The 18,107-nt window shown below is 37.8% G+C and overlaps 2 protein-coding genes across 3 annotated transcripts in view; both read left to right on the plus strand.

Moving 5' to 3' along the window:
* The window catches only part of LOC105438273, a 16,365-nt gene extending 16,206 nt beyond the window's left edge, over window positions 1-159 (plus strand). The window contains exon 4 of the mRNA XM_030989883.1: window positions 87-159. Coding sequence (XP_030845743.1) covers window positions 87-159 — 73 coding nt within the window. The remainder of the gene's footprint in view (window positions 1-86) is intronic.
* Window positions 160-18,107, plus strand: part of LOC753055 (neurogenic locus notch homolog protein 2) — a gene marked incomplete at its 5' end in the record, with an annotated part of 71,838 nt that continues 53,890 nt past the window's right edge. For both annotated transcript variants that reach the window (XM_030990788.1, XM_030990789.1), the window contains 10 exon segments: window positions 160-337; window positions 1,928-2,089; window positions 3,530-3,691; window positions 6,426-6,587; window positions 9,926-10,135; window positions 11,069-11,770; window positions 11,928-12,158; window positions 12,697-12,850; window positions 13,926-14,081; window positions 14,276-14,555. In XM_030990788.1, coding sequence (XP_030846648.1) covers window positions 3,646-3,691; window positions 6,426-6,587; window positions 9,926-10,135; window positions 11,069-11,770; window positions 11,928-12,158; window positions 12,697-12,850; window positions 13,926-14,081; window positions 14,276-14,555 — 1,941 coding nt within the window.

The raw sequence follows: 18,107 nt of genomic DNA on the forward strand, positions 1-18,107 counted from the left end.
ACCAAACACATACTCTAAATAGTTGTATGGTCTTTTGAGGTGCAGTGTGGATTTGATAATTTTTATTCAAAATTTGTTTCCTTCAGAATCGTCATTGGATTTAACGTTGAATCTAATGTGATCGTGGGCGAAGGTCAGGATGACTATGATGCAGCCTAGATGCAGAGCAAAAAATGATTGGTCTTGTGGAGACTCTCATTGAGGGTGGCCAGTTGGACCTGAGCTCTAGAGTAGATGATTTCACTGCTGTACTGGATGAGAGCTCTTTCAACTATGAATTAGTGGAATTGGTGTGCACCCCCTCCCTATACAGTTAACAACGACATCTATCGCTGTGGTAAGATGTCATGTAACGAATGTATGTGCAAAACGTAAAAAAAAATACAACTTCATAACCAAGTTAACATTACTCTTTAGTCCTAGAAAGGCAGAATATTTTTTTTAAATTTTGGCCTCAGGTGGAAGTAAGAATGGGGCTCTCCTTCTTCCTAGGATCGTGGCCATATACATGCATGTGATGTGTAGATGGGGCTTTGCATTAGGAATATCTATTACTGACACGGTCTTGAAATTATCACAAATTATTATACACATGTTGACCTTTTTGCATTGTGTACAATACATACAGGTATAGAGAATTTTTATTTTGGCTGCCCATTTCATGGTTTTTATTTTGCGCAGTACTTGTTGGCTAAAGTTTCATAAATTTTGCATATCAATAGATAGCATACAAATAATGATGCATATGAGTCCAAAATTGTGAATATTTTTCATGAGTTGAAAGATTAACGTTCTATTCACTCGGCTAACGCCTCGTTGAATAATTAACGTTAATCTTTCAACGAATGAAATATTCCCGCTATTGAACGAATATAAAACATTCATTATTTGTTTTATACAACATCGAAGTAGATAATAGAACATTAATCTTTCAACAAATTATGCTGGGCTCCTTATATTAAAGTTGGAGTCGGGCCTTCTCGATTACCTTCAAATTGCCTTCGAGCTTCATGTCAGATGCGCGCAGCTAATATAACAATGGGATACGTGCAGGGCAGAGAGGTACACAGTCTGCATATAACCAAAAATGCATGCTTGTTGAATAGTACTACGTCGAATAGTGCATGCCTGTGCAATAGTGTATCTGTTGAATATCATGCGACCACAATCCTCCAATCAAATGACAAGGATCTACTAAGTGTTGTATAATATATGTTAATTAAAGCTACATGCATGCACAAAGTCATGGAAGCTTGCAGTGCAAAATAACAACCTCAATTATAATATGGCACACATTGAGGGAGGTGGATTTTCTTTCCATCCCCCAGTACGCTTAGGGTAAACCTCTGGTTCAGTAACATCATGTATACATGCATGTAATAATTTCATACCCTTAGGTTTAAGTCTCTCGCCATGGCTATATATAGGCAATCATCACATGCCCATTCTCAAATACAGTGCATGTACATTTGCAGTTAACTAAATACACCTTCCATATCATGGCTTGACCATGCAATTGCATATTATATATGCATATTGTACGAAAACGTTTTAAGAACTGAAAAAAACAAGCGTACCGGGAAAAACCACTTCTGGAGATGGATACGCTAAATGTTCCATTAGAGTAAGCATCATGATCGGATTATGGTGGGTTTCTAAAGCAGCATACACGTGATATACTTACGTTTCTATTATTTACTCTTTTAAACTCTCCTGTGGATCCAGAAGTTGTAAATCAACAGAGTAGGGAAAAAACAAGGTTTCCATTTTTTTTAAAATTTAACCAAAATACATGTGCATTTGATTAGAAAATAGATATTTTTTTTGGCTAATCACTATACCGGTACCTGTATTTAGTATACTGTAATCTTTCTTTGTAATATGCCTACTCCTAAAATCCATATTTATTCTCTGTTCAATTATGTAGTACCATGTGGAAGTGGCTTTTACTATGGCAATGAAACTCAGGAATGTATCCAGTGTGAAGTAGGGACATATCAAGACACACATGGAGAGTTCACATGTCATCAGTGCCCCGAAGGACAATCTACTATTGCAGTCGGATCCAAGAATGTGAGCCAGTGCATAGGTACGAACATTCACTGTAATTGTAAATGCTCATTTTAATGGAAAATATTCATGGAATACGCAGCAGAGATTACCTATATTATTTTGAAAGGGATCAGTGGAATATTTGGGTCTTTTACTGACACATTTGTTTTCAAATGGATACACACAGATTTTTGAAATTCTAAAAATATGTTCTACTTGAGGAGGAAAAAAAACAAACTACATTATTATAAAGTAAAGTCTCTTGCTATTTTAAGGAAGACCAGCATCCATTGACCAAAACTATACATAGGCTTCAAGGAAGCTTCAAGGAAATACACTGTCATATTGGTGGAATAATTATTTTTACTCCAATCTATGAAATGATTTTGACAATGATTTATTCCTAATAGATCTAGATAATAGTATATACTTCTCAGATTTTATTGAATGATAATTTGCAAGTGTTGTGTTTGCGTGACTGCTAAAGCATGTGTGTGCTACTATGCTAATCAACTAGGGGATCTACGTCCTTCATAACTGGCATTAATGAGGTTTAATGCTTCACAAAGGGCCTTAATTAGCTGATCGACACGGTTTTGATCGTTGGGCCTCACAGTAAAGAGGCCATTGCATAGCCACTGAATCATGACTGGACGCAGCAGGGGGCTAGGGTACGCGGCCGCCCCTATAAATACAAATAAATGAAGAAATGCAAAATTATCAAAATTCATTGCATTTTCCCCCGGTCCCCAACAGGAAAAATTGCTTTGCAGGGCCATGCATTATGGTTCAAGGCATGGCCACAAAGAAGATTTTTTTATGTTGGGGATCGGGGAAAATGCAATGAGTTTTTGATAATTTATTGCATTTTCTTCTTTTTTTTGCGTTTGTGAGGGGCGGCCGTGTACCCTAGCCCCGCTGCGTACAGTCATGATTCAGTGGCTATGCAATAGCCTCGTTACAGTGAGGCCCCAGGATCAAAACCGTGTTGATATGCTATATTAGAGCCCTTTTGTGAGGCATTAATCCTCATTTCTGTCAGTTATAACTTATGGACGTAGGTCCCCTAGTTGATTAGCATAGTAGCATACACATGCTTTAGCAGTCATGAAAAACAAACACTCACCAAATCATTATTCAATCAATCTCTGAAGGTTTTCTATCATCTAGATTATTAGGAATAAATCATTGTCAAAATTATTCCATAAATTGAGGTAAAAATAATTATGATAATCTGGAAATTATGACCAACAATGTAAGTCAAAAGATTTTCAACCAAACGTTTGTTTTAAATCTACATGTATCAGCATTGTTAAATAGGAAAATACATTCAAATATTTTTGGTTTTTCTTTAGACAAGTGTACACTTTTAGGGAGAGGAGTTGCTTGGTTTAATCAAGAAAGTCTGGTGCTTAGTTTTTGTCCAGAACCCATTTATTGCAATACACATTTTGTCATTTCATCCTGTCACATCAAGACATCTGCCAACCTGGTTATAGTTCGTTCACCGGTCTAGCACCATGCAACCATTGCCCGATAGGAAGCTATCAAGAGGAATTCTTTGCTACAGAATGTACCAGCTGTCCTGTTGGCATGACAACACTAAACAAAGGCTCTACTTCATCTCTTGAATGTATTGGTAAGTACATGTATATTTGGCTTAGAGCCATTTGCTTTTTTAAAATAAATTAAACGCTGCCTTGAATTTGTAAAATTTCTGAAATATATTTCTAGATTATCTTACGTCTGTATGTAATATGCATTTTGTGATTTTATCAGTTGTTTTCCTTTCAATTATCTGTGCAAGAAACATATTTTGTTACCTTACCATGTGTTTTGGAAGAACTGGTATTGGTATTGGCTTTTAGTCTGATGACAACACAGCGATTGTTTCAGGCTCTAATTTGTCACCGATGGATAATTCTAAACCAGGGGTTTCATTGGATTTTTGCCCGGCCCCCCCCTACTCCGGGGTCGGAATGACCGCATGCGTGTTACCAAAATGTCCGGTAAAGGGGTACTTTTCACGCACCAAAGTCCGGCTCGTACATACACAAAATTGACTTTACCGGTACACACCGGACTTAGGGGGTGTTTTCAAAAGGAGTGGGGGGGGGGGGCCGGGTTTTTTTGTTGCCTGTGTAGCTGGAGCAACATATGTACAGGCAGGGGTGGCCCTACAGGGAAGCAGGGGGGGAGGATGTGGCGACTGCCCCCCTATGATTTTTCAAGTGATCAACAACAAAAAAAGAGGAGAAAAAAAAGAAGAAAGAGTATGGGGAAAGAGAGGGCTGGTCATTCTAAATACCCCTATTAAGTAGAAATGCGTCAACGAGACGTCTTCTTTTTTTTTATTTTTTTAAAATTTTTTTATTAACATTTATTTCCTTCTCAACAGCACAATATAAAACACAATGTATATATACATGATATATGTAACAATTATTTCAACATAGAGTATACAGTAATTAATTCAGATACGGAAGGAGGCGAAAACCCGGCGAAATATCCCTCCTTGCATCACCTCCAACCCCTGCTTTGCATGCTCACTATGACAATTAAACCTATTTCTAGCCAGTAAGTTCCTTCATTTTACAAATGTGAACATAATTGTAATTAGACTCGATGAAATTACTATCAAAAGTTGTCTTATTTCTCTTAAAATTTGATGAAACTTTAAAGTTTTCTGCTTGGCACAGGAGGGGTGAAACTCTCACCTTCATACACCCACCCACTACCCTGCTTTGTGTGCTTGCTATTGGCCTAATGGCTTTATTTCTCAAACTCAAGATCCTGGATCAAACCATGGAGCCTGCATCGAATTAGAGTCGATGAAGTTGTACTATAAGACATCTTCTTTCTCTCAAAATTTGATGAAATGCCAAAGCTTCTGTGCTTTGCGCAGGAGAAGGAAGCTCTATCAATTTCCCCCTGCACCCATGCTCACTTATCATTATGGCTCACATTTATTTTCTTGCAATCAAGTATCTTCATCATACAGAAGCCGGCATCGAATTAAAGACCAAATTACTGCGATATGTCTTCCTCCTCTCAAAATATTGCTAAATGAACGTCACAGTTTCTGCGCTTTGCCTGGAGGGGGGGGGAGGAAACTCCCTCCTCCCTGCACGCACCCACCTCCTCCCCTGCTTTACCTGCTCAATATGGCTAACATATTATTTCACACAATTATTTAAGTTTCTACATCATAAAAATCCGGTATTAAATTAGAGTCGAAAGTATACCATGAGACGTCATATTTCTCTCTAAATTTGATGAAACTGCAAAGCTTCCGTGCTTCACGAGGGAGTAGGAAGCTCTATCTATTCTCTTTGCACTGACTCCTCCCCCACTTAATGTGTTCATTAGAGCTATTGATTATTTCCCGCAATCATTCAGTTCCTTCGTCATACAGAACCGGCATCGAATTAGAGTCGGTAGTACCATGAGACGTTTTAGTTTCTATCAAAATTTGCTGAAATGTCAAAGCCTCCCTGCACCCGCCCTTAGGGTGGACACTACCCCCCTGAAATGAAATGTCTATATACACAGGTGTCTTCCCCCCCCCCCCAAACAAAAATAACTTTCTGCTATCATTCTTCATTTATTATTTCTAATGTAATTCTTATCAAGTACCTCACTAAATAGCTGCACATGCAGGTATTTTCTGGCAAATTTGCCATTCATGATAACCTACCTTAGAAGAGAACTTTTGTGGACTTATTTCCTTCACACTCCTATCATTATTCCTAAATATTGTTAGGTGAATTTATTTTCAGTTGATTAAATACATTCTGTCTGTACACAAGTTATCCATTTTAATAGGTGATTGGTAGTCTTTAAAGGTAAAGACCAGTATTGGTAACGCCCCAATTTCAAAAAATGAAATGGAAGCTCTCATTACCAATCATGTGAAAGAATATATTTTGACTAATACATGATGATAAAAAATTTGCCGGGAAACCGCCTACTAATTCATATATTTGGTAAATTTGTTTCTCTCATGGTCCTGTGAGAGATATAGGGTAGTCCCATATACATCTTTCTGTGTATAGTGCTTGTAACTTTACGAAGAATGGGCCAAATTTCTTATCATTTTGATGATTCCAGAACCTTGCAGATGCTAGATGCCAGATGATCAACCTTTTCTGATCGATTCCACAACGTTTCTTTCACAATTCAATCGCATGACCATAACTGGTCTTTACCTTTAAGGCTCTCAGATATTTGAAGTGCAGGCTCGACCATTCATTTCAAGAAGATCAATGTTTAATTAAACATCCTCTTTATTTGTGCATCAATGTACCGGTAACAATCCAATCTAGCCAAATACAAGGTTATTTTGTGTGATCCTTTTTGTTTACATTGTGCAGAGTTTTGTGCAGCTGGAGAGTACTCTTCATCAGGCTTTGGCCCTTGTACGGCATGTCCGCTTGGTACTTATCAGAGTGGAACTCAGCGAAGTACATGTCATCAATGCCCCGGTGAAACTACAACAATGCAGATAGGTTCTACTGATGCATCCATGTGTGTTGGTAAGGATTGCCTGAAAACATCTTCTAAGTAATGAATGCATATTGAATGTTAAAGGGACATTTTCACAAGAGGGAAGGTCCCCTTGGCATAAGATTATCCAAACACCAACTTGAGTGACCTCAATCTAATGGATCCTCAGTCACCTGCAGTGCACGTACATGTTGTGGTATTATGATAAGGCCTAAAATAAAAACTTGTTGTATTGCTCTTAGCAACCGACCCAAAAATCTGAAAATCTACGGTCGACATTTTAACGTTTTTTTTTTTTAAACCGTTTTTTAGATTTTTTAAAATTAATAAATACAAAAATATGTATTTTGTTTGTTTAAATGAGATTTAAAGGCCCCGTGTACGTGTTTATACCATCTGCACCAGCTAGAAACCAGGGAGTCGTGTACAGGAAGACTCATTTCTAATTTATACATATCGGCCAAAAGAGGGCGGAGAAAAAAATTCAACACTGAAAAATATCGGCCCAAAGAGGGCGACAAAAAGAAAAAGTTACAAAAATAAAAAAACTTCTCCGACTAACCGACCCATGTTTTGGCACCTTAAGGGCAATACAACAAGTTTTTATTTTAGGACTAATAGTAATACACCCCTCTATCTGGCTTTTGCATTTTTAAATTTTTTAAATATTTTTTTTAAACTTGAAAATTAGCGTATTTGCTTGGAAAGTTACTTTTTGTGTAATTACCCATGCATGCCTTCTATATTCATCGTAATCTGAGTAAATGGCAGGTTAATGTAAAGTGAGGTTTTTCTTAGTTTTATTGTATCCCCCGGCAGTATGCCGGTCAGGTACTTTGGATTCAGAGGCGTTACGCCGCCGCCACGTCATATTCTTGTGTGCGCTCTAACTGCCAGATTCCTTGATGGATTTCTTTCAAATTTTGTATGGAGGTGTATCTTTGTATAATCTACACACCTAAAACTTTTGGCGATGCTGCCCCCAGCATTCCGTCTTCTATAGGGTAAAAGGCCATATTTTTTTGGATGGTTTGTGTGCGCTCTATAGGCCACATTTTTGAAGGAATTTTGTTCAAATTTTAAACGAAGGTGTATCTTGGTATAATCTACAAGCCTATAGATTTTGGTGATGCTGCCTCCAGTGTTCTATCTTCTATAGGGTCAAAGGTCATATCTTGATGGATGTCTTATGTGCACTCTACCGTGCACATAAAAAAATTGCGCTTTGTTGTGAGTAACAAACTGAAACCTAGCCACTCTGTGTAAAGATGGCTCTGAGTACCCCATTTTTAAAGCTCGTTCAGACACCCCCCTCCCCCTGTGGTTATTTGTTTTTTTACATTTGAAAAGAATGACAATTGACAGTGCAAACCAAATGAGACGCGTATTCACTGAAATCTGTGTTATTAAAGACCAGAAGGTAAAGCGTATGGAAAATCGACTTGCGCAAAAGTATTAAGGTAAGAGAATGAATTGAATGTATCTGTATCAAATGAGATGCATTGCATATTCTTTTTGCAGATTAAGCAAAGTCACACACACACACGCACAATTGTTCTTTGATATTTGATATGCAGAGCTGCCAACCTTTGGAAGTACAAATTAGTACTCAGCACCTCCAAAATTAGTATTTTACCATCAAAATTAGTATTTTTCAACCGGCCTTCCTTTCACCTATTAAAAACCTATTGATGTCGTAACGCAGTGCAAATGCATACCGTAAAGACCATATTTTTGCTGTAATTAGTTTTCTTAAAATATATTCAATTGTACATGTTCATCTATATACCTTGTTTTAACTGCAAACTCAGTTCTTTTTAGTTACAAGCCCTTGCTTCAGCCACAAAATTACCTTGAAGATTCACACACAAGTGACTATAAGCCACTCCATATAAAATGATGCACCCAATTTACAATATGGCTCTTGTAAAAATCTGCAATATTGTAGTACAGCCCATAGTCAACATACATATATAACAAATACAGAAGTCTCAATAGAAGTTGCAGAAGGTGCCAACAGTCCCATATAGTGCTTGGGTGGTATCAAGTTCCCATTTATAGCATCAATAAAAAAAAATCCAAGTGAATTGTTCATTTCTGCTCAAGCGGAAGCAGCGCAGATGGGAGATAGCTTCAACGATTCCTCAATCAACCCACTCCCGAAACCGCTGGCTGCGGCAAATACTCACGAAGTTCTGCTGGGTGTCAAACCATTGCGGCCGTTCAAAAGACAATCTCAACACACAGCACATTTTACAAGTATCGGGAGATAATTATACAAGCTCCCAAATGCCGATATGTCAGAAGCAAAGTCAGAGAGTGGATGAAATATCCACTAAAATAAAATCATATTTACCGTAACGTGATTGATGCTGCTGGAAATGAATCCAAAATCCAACAGTTGTTTGTGTTCGTCGTTCGTGCGTTTCGATAAGTAGCATGCGGCATGCAGCATGTACCGCGGAGCAGAAGCTAGCCAGCGCTTCAACCGTTTTCCCCATTAACCCACCGCCGGAACCTCAGGGTGCGCTATTCATGAAGCTCAGCTGGCCTTGTGCCTTAGCTGCAGAAAGTTCTTTCATAAGATGTATGATAATTTACTGTTCATAGATGATTTTTTTAATAATTTGCGATTTTCTAGGTGTAAACTTTTTTTTGACTCACAGCGTAGTGTATGGTCTAACTGCATCATTTCTTAACAGATTTCTTTCAAATTGACAATGGAAGTGTATGTTGGTAAAATCTATGCAACTATAGTTTTTTGGTGATGCTGCCACCAGTGTCCCGTGTTTTATAGGGTCTAAGGTCATATTTTGGTGGGTGTCTAGTCTGCGCTTTGCAGGACATATTTCATGACGGATTTCTTTCAAATTTTGTATGGAGATGTATCTTGGTACAATGTACACATCTACACTTTTGGTCAATGCTGCCCTCATTGTTCCGTCTCTTATATGGTCAAAGGTCCTATGTTTTTTATGTGCTTTAACTGCCACATTTCTTTCAAATTTTCTACAGAGATACATTATACTCTAATCTTCACACATATTGTTTTGGTGATGCTGCTCCTAGTCTTGACAAAAGTCTGAGCCACTAGTTGCAACCTCTCTACGCCATCCTTATATTTCAGGGAGGGGAGAGGTGATCTTTGTCCCTCCTTCGAACATAAGGATGACACAAAATCGCTGTCACTGTCGGGGGATACATTCGCATTGCATTGCACGGCAATACGGATTGCGATATTTCTAGTTTCATATATTTTAGCTTTACAATTTTGTTTAAGGTGATTGACGCTCTAAAGGGTCATAGGTTTTCATTTTAACATTTTAAAACATACCATTTCCATTACTTTCTGCATTGATATTTACAGATATTGATGAATGTGAGAGCCAGCCGTGCCAACACGATGCAAGCTGCCTTGATGGAAGTAACTCCTTCACATGTATCTGTGGATTGGGATATACAGGGTCTACGTGTGGTGATCAGATTCTACCGTGTGACTCTGATCCCTGCCTCAATGGAGCGTCTTGTGTGGATGAAGTCAATCAGTTTACGTGCATGTGTGCTCCAGGATATACAGGTATACCAATGATTATCCTCATTTTCAACAAGTCAAAATTGTACAACTCTCAGTTTAAGACAAATGAATTATCTTTTCGTCACCTACGTAGTCATCTTTTATTGTATGTTGACCTTCCAACAAATTTAATAACCTTTTGCATTTTAAGATTCTTGGATTTACCTGTTCACTCTAATATCCTTTGAACATGTCAAATGTTTGTCTCAAAGGCATACAATTTTAATGTTTTATTTCTTTCTATAAAGGAATCGTTCTCTCTATCTCCAGATATTAAGCCAATAATTACCGTTGGTGAAGGTGATGGGACAAACTATAACTTCCGAGGCGATCTGGACGTAGCTATCTTTCTGAAGCAAAGCTGAGGAAAGATAGCGTATATATTCAGATCGCAGAGGAAGTGATAGTTTGCCATCGCCAAAAGGCGATTATTTGCTTTATATTCCACATCGGAAACATTTCACTTCTTCCGTCATTTTAGAGCAACAAGTCATCAATTAACAGCTAGCAAACGGTGTATGAAATGTACAGTGTATGCAGTATGGTGGTGCGACCATAATTTGCGCGTGACTAAAGTGCGCGTACTAACACTAAGAGCGCTTAAAGAGGAGAGCAATACGCAACATACAAAATTATAGTGCGTTGCACTGTGTAGATAGTACTTCTATCTTCAGTGAAAGATAGTGTAGATAGTACTAATATCTACACAGTGCAATGAACTTTTTGCTTCTCCCATCAATGATAGGCGAACTATCTTTCATCACATGATTTACTTTTGACCAATCATAGAGCAAGATTCTTAGTATGTGGAATATAACAATTTATACATTAATCTTTTTGTGCATTCCCATACCTTAATCTTTTTGTGCATTCCCTGCGTTCAGTACTCTATGTCAACCACAGCTAAAACTCAATTTTTCCCCCCAATGTTGACAGGCTCCCTGTGTGAGGAACAAATCGACTATTGTGATCTATCACCATGCATGAACAATGCAACCTGTACGAATAGCATTGGCGATTTTGAGTGCTCTTGTCTCTTTGGCTTTGGTGGAAAAACTTGCTCAGAGGACATAGATCATTGTGATGATAATGCATGTTTGAATGGTGCAACCTGCTTAGTCTCTGAACTGTCATTAGGTGGATACACCTGTCAATGTGGAGAGGGATATATAGGAGTGAAATGTTCTAGTAACATTGATGATTGTAGGAGCAGTCCTTGCTTAAACGATGGTAATTGCACTGATGGCATCAACAGTTTCACTTGCTCATGTACAACGGGATACAACGGTTTTATATGCGACAATGACATTGACTTGTGTGCTGATTGGAACTGTCAAAATGGTGGCACTTGCAAAGATCTTGGAAAAAGAGCGGTCTGTGCGTGTCCTGAGGCCTATGCCGGACAGTTCTGTGATGAAGTCAGGACAGCATGCAGTGACTCTCCCTGCAGAAATGGAGGCACATGTACATCTGGTGATGATACCACCTTGGCCTTCGATTGCACCTGTACCGAGGGATACATTGGACAGACCTGTGAGACAGAGGTCAACTTCTGTCAGCCAGATCCTTGTAGGAATGGAGCTACTTGTGAGGATCAAACTGCAACTTACATCTGCCACTGTCCTGATGGATTCACAGGTAAGTAAACTAGCCTTTCAGTTGAGTTCATTTCAACACTTGCTGAAACTTAGTTTACTTTGAGTTAAAAGATGAAAACAAAACCAAATTCCTGGTAGATTTGCTGTGGGATACTATCATTAATGTCAACATGTGTGTACATGTATTTTTTTTAAAGGGGAAACCTGTGCTGAGGAGATAAGATGGTGTGATGACATTCCATGTGGACTGAACTCAACCTGCATAGAAGAACCCCTTTCCTTCACTTGCCTGTGCGATGTAGGTTACACTGGAGAGAGATGTGAAGAGGTGTTGACTGTCTGTGATGCCCAAGACCCTTGTCTCAATGGAGCTACATGTAGCGGAGACTCTCTTACATTTCAATGCCAGTGCCCACCAGCATATCAAGGTGATTATAATTGGTATTGAGTTTATCAGAGAGGTAGAAAATAATGTTAATCTAATGGACAAAGCTGACTAGAGGAGATTTAAGTTTTAATGATCATCTATACTAACTGATTTTTGGTTCAAATAACACTCTAAAACAGCAGCAAAAAAAAAATTAGGGTAAAAAAACAAAGAAATATATAAGAATTTCATAAATACATATATTTCTTCTTTTGTAATAAAAAAAAACTTGCATATTTTGTATTTATCTCCAAGAACTTTACTTACTTTATTATCAATTTTAAATGTGTATTTTTGCATATGTTTTGCATAAATTTTAATATCAATAATAAGAAGAAAATATTACATAACAATAATGATGGATTTGTGTTCTTTACGCCATTTTTAAGGTCTATGCTCTACCTCTAGTGTGCACATGTAGCATATCATCGAGTGTCACACAATATATTTTTTAGCTCATTGGGATACTTTCAAATAAGTACCATATTGTAGGATTTTGATAATCATGTCATCTCTTGTTCCCGCTTTCTAAACAACAGGGTTGTTATGCGAGCATGAGATCAACCCATGTGCTTCTTCACCCTGTCTAAATGGAGGTTCCTGTGTGAAAGATCTACAGTTTTATCGGTGTGACTGTACTGCAGGGTTTGAAGGAATACACTGTGAAGGCAATCAGGATGAATGTGCAAGCGAGTAAGCTAACCCAAGTATTCCAGAAAGCAATCTACTAAGGCTGTGCATAACAGTGTAATGAGGTACTCAAGTACACTCCCATGCTTACAGGCGAATACTCGGACGCCATGTTTTTTTTCTAAATTAAAAAAAAAAAAAAGCCAGCATCATACATACTACGGTAGAGAAGTATCCCAAGTCCGTCTTCGAAAACTCCCGCAATTTTACTTCGATTTGCAGTTGAATGCTCTGATATAATAATTATAACAATATTAAACAATGCTGTTTTTAAAACCAAAGATGACGGACGGCTTTTCCTCCTAGTCCACAAACAGAAATCGGGACATTTGTCTCAGCTTCTGAGTGGTGAGTTGACAGTGATTGAGCTGGGAAACATTTTTACCCATGGTACCACCATGCCCGTGCTCTCCCCGTAGGGCACGGGTAAGCGTTGGCCTGGATAGTGGCAAGTGCCGGTGACGCGCAAAAAAAAAATTGGCGCCCGATTGAGTAGTTGTCAACAGTGCCAGTACTCTAATATTTGACTACTCGTCGCAGCCTTATAATCTAATAACTGAACACTCTCACATAATCCTACATACATGTGCTTGCTTTTCACGTAACTTTTATCTGTGTAAGGGCACAAATGTGTTCTTGTTTAAGATAAAGTTGAGTTCTGGTCATGCTTGACATCCTCCACACTATCATAATAACAATGATAACGTTCACAAATTATTTGTTACCTCTCCCCAGAACTCAACCTTCTCTTTAACCCTATCTAGCCTTGGGGGGGGGGGGGGGGGGCTTTAGAATATATATATACATTTTGTACAAGACAATGTTAAATAAACTCATGTGCAGTCAGGCAAGAGTACAATAATTGTATATATATATATATATATGATTGTTAGCATAATCAGATATATGCACTTATGATACAAATGAAATAATCCCCATGTTTCCTCTCAATCAATAAAGTTGATTTTTAATAACTTTTTTGTTACATGCAGCAATAATCAATCATCTTCTTCATGCTGCTTTGTTACTTTGTTACATTTATTTGATTCTCTTGCATATTCTTTCTCTTCTTAAATAGACCTTGTGAACATGGAACATGCATTGATGGAATCAACTCTTTCTCCTGTGGCTGTGAAGCAGGATACACAGGCCATACATGCAGTGAAGACATGTTTTGTGATGCCAACCCATGTCAGAACGGGGGATCATGTGAAAGCCTAATCACAAAATTTAGGTAATCTAAACAGCAAGGGCTTATTAGCATAGCTTAGTTTAGAACATGTTCAATAAATTTAACCTCTTCCATATAAATTGTTGGGAGCGGCCCCCTTTTCTATAATCATCAGGCTGCGGATGCCTTTGTTCTAATAAGCATTTTTTATTTGATCTAATAGTTTTATAAATCGTTCATTCCTTTCTACACTGTAGTTGCTTGTGTGCTCCAGGATTTCGGGGAACAACATGCAGCAGCCAAATAAACTTCTGTCGTCTAAGACCATGCACAAGTGGAAATTATGTACGTTGTGAGAATGTAATCGGTGGTTACACATGTGGGTGCAAGGATGGTTTCACTGGATTAAAATGTGAGTCTGAGATCAACGAATGTGAGATGTCACCATCTCCTTGTCAGAATGATGGAAGGTGTATCAACCAATGGGGGACATTCACCTGCCAGTGTCAACTAGGCTTCACCGGTAACCTGTGTGAAGTAAGTATCCAATTATCATTGATTCTATCTAAATCAAGATTACAGAGTCTTCAATTAAAGTGGATTAATTGAGGCAAATAACACATCATTCATAAGTTCATACGTGTAATGTATAATTTATGTCTGTATGTCTCTGTGAATGCATTTTAACATGTCCCCATATCAAGCTTCAACAATGGCAGATTGATTTCTTAGGCGCCTTGGATTAATTCGAGTGGCAGTAAACACGCGGCTTTATGCAACGTGGCCTAGTTTGCGTGAAAGCCACAATCGTCCGCACCCCTCTATTCAAAAGCCGGATGCGAAAATCCCGCTTATTGGTGCATACGTTTCAACGACTTAAGAACAGAACGTGACCTACTCGTAGTGCTTTCAACCGATACCAGTTGACCGCCCTCTATAGTCTGCCATGTAACTCTCAAACTATGCAGGGGCCGCGGAAGCGGGTGGCTGGGTCTTACACGTTTTATGCTCAGACCCCCCCCCCCCCAGGTATATGAAATGAAAAGAATCTGACCCAGTTACACAGGTAATAAACAAATTAAAATAAGTGGTGAAGTGTGACGTCATCAATAATCTATGTTTTGAATTTCTCAGTTTTTCTTAATTTTCCGAAAGAGCAACAAAAATAATGTCCAAATATTTATAACAATTGAATATGTGAAGTATTGGCTGAGATATGACCATCTGAATAAATATATTTCCTATGGGAACTCAGGGTTATTCGCTCTGGCTCCTAATGATTTTATCTTGGACATCTAACGTTGCCTTTGCCCAACTTCGCGCATTAAACAGTAGTTTATTGAATAGACACCCTCCCGAGTCCCCCCCCCCCCCCCCCCCCCCCTTTTCCCCTCTCCCCCTCTATCAAACTCGCCTTTCATGCTATGGTAATACGTTGCGTTAACATTTTATGCGCCATTATGTTAGTGATTGTGATAGATTTTGAGCGAAAGAATGGTAATTAGATGGGGAAAAAGTATTAAACAGGGAAACAAGACACACAAAATCATATTGCCAGTTGAGGTTGACATAAAAGCAAGCGAAGGAAGATGGCTTTCATATTTAGAGTTCAGAAATAAACAATATGAGTGAGAGGGGTTGGAGAGACAGAAAGTTGGACGAAGTCTGTACTGTATTCATCATTATGATATTTGTCTCTCTAATCACCCCCCCCCCCCTGGGCTCTTTTTTTCTTTCTGTTCTGTTTGTTTATATATTTTCGCTTAAGTATAATTTCCGACGTATATTAACACCATCAATATAGCATAATGAACATTTTTTTGTCATATCAGTTTGATGCAACAGAGAATTTCATTCAAAAGTTTACTTCTGATAATTATTATTGTACTGTTATATTCTTCTCTCCGTTCATTTTAGCTTCTTCCGAATGTTTACGTTATATTTCTTAATCTCTTGATGAAATATAAACACCAGAAGCTAGTAGTTAGTGGTTGCAAACAAAACACTGCAACTGATGGGTTCGAAAATCAAAAACATGAATAGACTTCCTGCTTTTTCACTGCAGATCATAACAAAGCGAATGAAAATGGGCAGACCGTAGTTTAGATAATCCGGCTATTGTTTTCTATCATTGGAATAATCCACCAGCTCCATCTTCTCACGCATGCATGCCGGTGAATGGACTGTCGTTGTTGTTGTTGTTTTATTTAGGCAAGTCAGTCAGTTTATGACCATTATTGCCGAATAATATGAACAATTTCGTTTTAAATTCTAATTTACGTATATGCACTCACATAAAATGCGTGTATATTATGAATAATATATAAATAATATTTGTTTTTAAGATATGTAATTATATATTACATTCCTTGGTCACGCTTTGCTTAAAATAGATTATGATTATGTCCATGATACGGACAGAATGAATTGAATGTGTATTTTCATTATATTATATTGCAAGCAAATGGCGGAATAGAAAACAATATGAAAGATGTAGATGGAAACGACATTGGCAGATATAGACAAAGAGAGAGAGACAGACAGAGAGAGAGAGAGAGAAAAGAGAGAGAGATGAGAGACAGAGAGAAAGAAACAGAGAGAGATGAGAGAGAGAGAGAGATAGAGAAAGAGAGAGAGAGAGAGAGAGTGAGAGAAAGTTAGACGCTTCATTATAATTGGCTGGTTGTTCAGATAATATTGTAAACAACTGATTGCATTTTTAAACAGGTCGTATTATTTTTAAACAACCCTTTTAATGAGATCACGATTCGACGTACTCCTAAATAAAAATAAAAATCTCTGTTGCATCAAAATAAAATTATACGTTCATTGTATGTTATTGACAGAAGTAATATACATCGGACATTATACCAAAGCACAAAAGGGTTATCTATAGAAGAAGGTGGACAACGTTATTAGAGATAGAATAACGATTTCTCTTTTATTTATACAAAAATTAACAGCATAAATACCCTTACAAAAACAGAATAAATCTTGAAGAGAGAGAGAGACAAGAAAAATGTGAAAAGGACCCAACAAATAAAAATAAATAAATAATAGGATTCTAGAGCGGAAGATGATAGGGAAAACGTAATAGATTGGTAGTATTGGCAAATTTTGACAATTAATAGTTTGTAAGTAAATTAACAAAGTATATACAAACAAAAACGACATTTAAAAGATTTTAGAACTACCGGTATATAGAATGATTATACGAAAAGAGTTATGTCTGAGGCCTACCTACATCTATGTTACGTAAGAGGAACAATAAACTTGGCCAAAGGTAGAGTTAGTTGTCATGGTTATAAACTCAAACAATAGAAGGGCGGATTATGAGGTACTAGGGTGATTGCCGTCATGAGATTTCTTTAGGGCGAGCACGGATTACGCTGCTCCCAATGCAGAATGCGGATATAGAGGCAGACTGCACCCAAAATGGGTGGCCAGTGAAGAAACAAAAGAGAGAGTGGGAAGAAAAGAGAGAGAAAGAGAAGAGAGGGAGGAAAAGAGATGAACAGGAGCAAGAGGAAAAATTTTCCTTGGAGAGGGCTTTATACCAAGTTCAAAGAAAAAAATAACATTTAAAACCTTCCGTAAAATGTGTTTTGCCTCTATGAGTTAAATGACAATGGAATAGTATAGTCTCCAAACAAGAATTCATGAATCAACACATTGGCTTTATGGCCAGCACGCAATTGTTTATACCGGCGAGAGAGAAAAAAACCCACTAGTCTTTATTTCCATTAATTGCTGGAGAATTAAATTTGAATGGGGCGCCCATAACCCGTGTGTCTAGATTGACACCTCCAAGTTACCTCCCCGAAAAAAATCTACTTTTTAAAAATTAATTTGGTTATATATACACAGATAAAACGTAATTGTTTAAAATGCTAACAGTTCATTACAATACAACAGCTTGTTGAATTTTTTAAACAGGTCTTATTACTTTTAAACAACCCTTTTAAACAGTGTTTTTATAGTGCATAATAATCCGTTCCAAACATACAGAGTACAGTGCTAATTAGACATGAACCCAAGCTAAGCTAAATAACTTAGTTTAGCCGCAGAGGGAGCTAAACAAGTATGACG

This window comes from Strongylocentrotus purpuratus, unplaced genomic scaffold (genome assembly GCF_000002235.5).
Source record: "Strongylocentrotus purpuratus isolate Spur 01 unplaced genomic scaffold, Spur_5.0 spur5_scaffold_19, whole genome shotgun sequence".
Lineage (NCBI taxonomy): Eukaryota > Metazoa > Echinodermata > Echinoidea > Camarodonta > Strongylocentrotidae > Strongylocentrotus > Strongylocentrotus purpuratus.